Source organism: Gossypium hirsutum, chromosome D09, assembly GCF_007990345.1.
Source record: "Gossypium hirsutum isolate 1008001.06 chromosome D09, Gossypium_hirsutum_v2.1, whole genome shotgun sequence".
NCBI lineage: Eukaryota > Viridiplantae > Streptophyta > Magnoliopsida > Malvales > Malvaceae > Gossypium > Gossypium hirsutum.
Genome location: NC_053445.1, coordinates 17,569,009 through 17,574,893, shown reverse-complemented (window position 1 = coordinate 17,574,893; position 5,885 = coordinate 17,569,009). Strand labels below are relative to the sequence as shown.

The 5,885-nt window shown below is 33.3% G+C and overlaps 1 protein-coding gene across 5 annotated transcripts; it reads left to right on the top strand.

Annotated features, from left to right (window-relative positions):
- The first annotated feature begins 2,902 nt into the window (after positions 1–2,902).
- On the top strand, positions 2,903–4,767 carry LOC107892993 (allantoate deiminase-like). 5 transcript variants are annotated; one of them, XR_005918527.1, is made up of 5 exons: positions 2,903–3,001; positions 3,082–3,135; positions 3,227–3,321; positions 3,432–3,517; positions 4,464–4,767. XR_005918527.1 is itself a non-coding variant. In XM_041101691.1 (5 exons), exons 1-4 carry the CDS (start codon positions 2,908–2,910, stop codon positions 3,462–3,464), a joined length of 279 nt encoding a protein of 92 aa, XP_040957625.1. In that variant the 5' UTR covers positions 2,903–2,907; the 3' UTR covers positions 3,465–3,517; positions 4,464–4,767. The 5 variants fall into 5 exon arrangements, 1 of the variants encoding a protein (XP_040957625.1); XR_005918525.1 differs by having other exon boundaries at positions 3,216–3,321; XM_041101691.1 differs by having other exon boundaries at positions 3,090–3,135; positions 3,216–3,321.
- The last annotated feature ends 1,118 nt before the right edge of the window (positions 4,768–5,885 follow it).

Below are 5,885 nucleotides of genomic sequence, written 5' to 3'. Positions count from 1 at the left end.
CTGAAGTAGTCTCCTCGGCAGTGGTATAAAAATTTGGTTCTTTCATGTTAAGCATTGGCTTTGTTCAGTGTAAATATGACAACTATGTGTATCTGCATCACATAGATGGTGGATCATTTATATATTTGCTGCTTTAAGTAGATGATATGCTGATTGCTGTTAAGAACACATCTAAGATTGATCGGTTAAAAATCATGGTTAACTTTAAGTTTGAGATGAAGGATCTTGGTGCAACTAAGAAAATTTTGGGGATCAAAATTTCCAACTATAGTCGCTTTGGGAATTTATTTTGTTGCAGCAGAGGTACATCAAAAAGATCCTGGAGTGGTTTGCACTACAAAACTTAAAGTAGGTCAGTACTCCCCTAGCTGCACACTTTAGACTTTCGAATTCAGAGTCACCACAAACCGATGATGAAAAAAAGTACATGCCCAAGGTTCACTACTCCAGTACAATCAGTAGTTTGATGTACGCAATGATTTGCACTCGGCCTAATATTTTATATGCTGTTAGTGTTTTGAGTAGATACATAGGTAGACCCGACAAGTTACACTAGCGGGCAATTAAGTGGATTCTCAGGTATTTGAGGGGCACATCTAATATTTGTTTGGAGTTCGGGAGAAGTTCAGAGGGTCTAGTTGGCTTTATAAACTAAGATTATGCTAGAGAGTTAGATGAAATGAGATCTTGTAATATCCTAAGATAGGGCCTAGAAGTTTGGACTTTGTAAGCAGGGGGTTCGCCAGTGGTACAACGAACTAGTGTTCGCCAAAAAACTTTCAGCAGGGTTCGCCAACAAGGTTGACGAGTAGTGTACGTCTAAGGACATGGTAAGGAGTGCTCGCTAGTTGGTTTGGCGAACTGGGGTTCACCAGTTGGTTTAGCGAGATGGGGTTCACCAATTAATTTGGCAAACTCGAGTTCACCAGTTGGTTAGGAGAGCTGGGGTTTACCTGTATAAGTCGAGTTACACTTAAATTAGGAAGTTGACTTGTTTTCCAATTAGGATACTATCCATGCACTTAATATTTTCCTAAGTCAAGTAGGGTATACTAAGAGTGTTAAAACATTTAGGGCCTATAAATTAAGCCCTTCTTATAAAGAGTTCTCTCATCGATTATTCTTTTTTTCAGGTCTCTATTCTGAACCAAACCTGAACCAAAGTTCTTAGAAACCAAGATAAGCCTCTATTTTGCTAAGGGTTAATTGTTCAGGAAAGTAGGTTTGCTTGTATGTTTGAATTTTGTGTGTTTTGTTTATTAAGTAATTTGTGTATGTTTATGTATGTTGTGAACCAACCAAACCATCTACCAGTAAGAAAAAAGGAAAAACAAAACTTGTTTAAATTCTCAGCTAATCAGTGAGTGTTCAGGGATCGCCATTTGTGTATGAACCATTGTGTTTTTAGGAGCTTAGGTTTTTTTTTTTAAAACTAAGTTTCAAAAGTAAGCTTTTCTATAAACTCTATTTACAAAATATGTGATTATGTTTTTAAATATATGTTTTATGTGTGCTTTTAGGCTTAGCTTATATTTTAAATATTTTAAAGATATGTTTTAAAAGCTTTATTTTACAAACTGTGTTTTTGCGAGCTTTTTATGCGAGCTCCTTATGTGAGCCCTATATTGGATATATTGGCATGCCAAAGGATACTGAGTACTCACCTATAAGTTCTGTGATTTAGGCATTGAGGCCCTAGGACATGTGGAGAGATAAGGGAATGTCGAGCTATGCTCTATTCAAAGGAACATGTTGGGGTACAAGAGAGTGTTTAGCTTTATGCCACACTTATGAGACATGCTAAGGACTCTCTAAGTCAGAAGTGAGGTGTTATAAGGAGATTCGTTTATCCAACTATACATATATGACAAGTATAAGAACATGTTTTATGATCAGTATAAGAATAAGAACAAGAACAATAACAAGCTCAAGGATATGTTAAGTATGAATATGTTTTATGTTTTCTTAGGAAAATAAGACAAGTTTTTAAGTATGATTTCCTTCTAGTACATGTGAAACTGTTTTACAAACTTATACATTTCTCAGACAAACAGGTAACTACGAACTGGGTCTTGTACCTTCACGGTGAGCCCAACTTGCGAAATGATTTTCAGACTAACACTACAACAAAATAGGCCTAATACGACTCTTTTGGGCCAACACTTTTCTAAGTGTCGGGATTGACTTGTCAGCAGATGCTTTGGCCAACTCTTTGATAAGATTTGGGATATACATGCCTAAGGCAATACTTAAATAAGAGTCAGTTGTATCCAACATTATGTTGACACTTTTGGGCCGACACTTTCCTAAGTGTTGGGATAGACCTGCCAACATGCGCTTTGGCCAACTCTTTGTATAAGGGTTGGGATATGCATGCCTAAGACAACTCTTAAATAAGAGTCGACTTTGTCCAACACTATGCCGACTTTTGTTATACGTTTCCCAACTATATAAAAGCGTCGCCATATGAAAAATCAAACATAATCTTTTTCCTACCTAAAAATTAATAAATATTATAACCTTAAAAAATTATTATTTAAAAAGAAACAATTTAAGATTAAAAACCTCTTCTCAGCTTTTAATTAAAAACTATGCATTTTTTAATTAAAAATATTATATTATGTTATGCATTTTTTAATTAAAAATATTATATTATGTTCTTTTTAATGACATATATTAATATTGTTAATTAAAACCAAAGTTTAGATCTTTCACTCTAAATTTTATTATACCCAACATTTATTTATATCATTTTTAATATTCGTCAAATATTAAATTAAATTAAAAAGTTAAATTTACACAAAAAAATTAAAAGTTGAATAATAATTTTAAAAAATGAGAAGAGGTTTTTACTCTTAGATTTTTCTTTCTTTATTTATTTATTAATATATTCATTGTTTGCAGGTAATGGGATTAGTTCACACCGACGAGAAATATTCCTTGTTTGGATTTTTTTCCTCCAGCGTTCTCCTCATAGCCTCGCTAGGGGATTTCTTGTTGAGTGAGTTTCAAACCCTAATTCTTTCCAATTTTGTATGTTTATGTTACTTTATATGTTGCTACTGTATTCTTTCTTGGCAGTGCTGCAGTAGCTGGAATTTTACCTGTTATAGCATTGAAGATATCTGATAAGAGGTTTCCTTGATTAACACCCCTTTCGTTTTTACTTATTGCGCTGTTGACAATCATTGTGTTTATGCATAATCCTTGTTTAGTGGTGTGACAGTGCAAGATGCTCTCAAGGGAGATTCTATAGAAATTACAGAGGATAGCTTGTTGGGGTTGAAGTATGATCCTACACCGATTTGGGGTTATTTTGATGTATGTTTTCCTGATCTGCATTATTGTGAGAATAAACCTATACTGGTTATCTTGGGATATTCACCAAACAACTTAGTTTTGGATTTATAATACTTGCTCCATTTTTGCAGCTTCACATTGAACAAGAACCTGTACTAGAATAGGTTGGTTTCCTCTTGCTATAGTTAAAGGCATAGCTGGACAGACACGAATGAAGGTAAATATTTCTTTTCAAAATAGAGACATGAACTTCTCAAGAAACACTCAATCTATGATCCTTTTTACTACCTTGGATTGACTATAGCTAAGGATGTACAAGGAAATATACTAATCTTATGTAATGCTGTGCAATTTTTTAAGTACGTACTACCTACTCTTGAAACATGTTATATAAACATTGAAACATGGAATCTATAGATGTAGTTTAATCAAGTTAGAAGCATCATAAGGTTGAAAAGCACATGATATGAATGACAACATGATTTATTTGTTCTTATTCTTGACTAGAGGAAGCATAAAAAATGTTGCTTGATCACTCTGAATAAAACACAAGATTTTGGATCTTGCAATCTTTAAGTAAAGTTCCAAGCACAAGGGTTTCACATCTAGTGAAAAAAGAACAATCATTCTTGTATTTTGTTTAATGATGTTTGATTATGGATCTTTCAATCTTTTAGTCTCTGCATTTTCCTTCAATCTATCCAATTTGTTCGTTTTTACTCCCATGACCATTGAGGTTACTCATTGGGTTTATCTAGTTCCTGTTGATCATATAAATTTGAATTCTGAGATGTCATGTTAATTAATATAAATGTGTGAAATTCAATTTCATTTCTAGGGTTTAGCTAGTTGGCAAATGAAAAAGATTTTTTATTTTCTGTAATTTCAAGTCTAAAATGTTTAAGGCTTATAAATTTTTTAGAATGATAGTATAAAATTTAGGGGAGTGGATGCTTGTGTTAAATGATGCACAACAGTTGATAGCGTTAGGCATTTTCTGGTTTGTGTTGTACATTTTCTTAGGAACCTTTGAAATAAGTCAATTAATTGCTTCAGTTTTGGATATAGCTTTTGTTATTTTAGCTTGGTTTTCTTGTTGATTTGTTGAATTGAACTTGGATAAATTCAATGACCTTGTGATATGATTATGTACGATATTGCAGAGGATGAAACAAAGGCACAAAATGGAGAGAGAAGTCAACATTATGCCAAAATTGGATGGTCGAAGAATCAGGAAGCTGCCAAGACTAATCCAAAGCTTGTAGCCATGAACAAGAAATTTGGAATGATTCATGGGTTATCTTCACTTGCAAGAAGCTTCAAACTCATTTGTTTACTTCTGTACATTGGATTGAATGTTGGTTGTATAAATTTCAGCTAAATGTTAGTGTATTTTAATTGTTGGATCAATTTTTGTAGTAAATATTCAACATTTTTTTTAATTTTAATTCTATAATTTTTAGTTGTATTTAAAGCACAATATTTATCATTATTCACTGTAAATGTTTATGAAAATATATTAATATTGAAATAATCAAAAATAGAAAAAATGGCCTTAAACATGTCTATCCCAACCTTTTTAAGGTTGTCTTAGATAGGTCTATCCCAACTTTTTTTAAAGATTGCCTTAGACAATGTCTATCCCAACCTTTTTAGGGTTGCTTTAGACAAGGTCTATCCCAACCTTTCTAAGGTTATTTTAGACGGGTCTATTCTAACCTTTTTTAAAGGTTGCTTTAGACAAGGTCTATTCCAAATTTTTTAAGGTTGTCTTAGATAGGTCTATCCTAACCTTTTTAAGATTTCTTCAGACAGGTTTATCCCAACCTTTTTTAAATGTCGGCCTTGACTGGGTTTTTGTCAACCCTTCAATAAAGGTTGGCTTATGTTGAATTGTACCGACACTTTTTTAAAAGTGTCGTGGGACTTGTGCCAATTGCACTATAGAACATGTTCTCAAAAGTGATGGGAGAAGCGTTGTTGACACCTATGCCAACCTTTTTTACGTCGTCTTAAGTAAAAAAAAAGGTGTCATAGTAGGCCTATTTTGTTATAGTGTAAGTTTTTTTTAACTTCGTATTTTAAGCATACTTTGATGTTTCCTATATATTCACTGAGTTCTTAATAAGCTCATCCATGCCTCTCTTAGTTCACAGGTAAGTAGTTCATGGAAGGTAGTGGCAAGGTGATTGATCCAGCAAGGCTAATCAGGATGGGTACCAGAGAACCCTAAAAAAAGGTGATGTGGTTCTTTTCTTGGGATTAGTGATATTGTGTACAATGAATTTTCTATTTTTACTAGACTCAATCTTTCCTTTAAGTTTATTTTTATTTTCGATTTCGCAAACCATGGAGTTAAATACTTGCTTGTTTGATTTTGTTGAATTCTTTCAGTATGAATAAAGGTCTAAGTTTCATTATCCTTCCTTTTCTGCGTGACCTAATATGTTCTTTAAATTCAGACTAAGTTGACATAATCCCCTTATGAGAGCCAGATTTGTTGTGAGATATCCATGCATGTGACCCCTATATGTTTGCGACCTCAGTTTTGCATACGAACCATTATTAGAGATATAACAACCTAA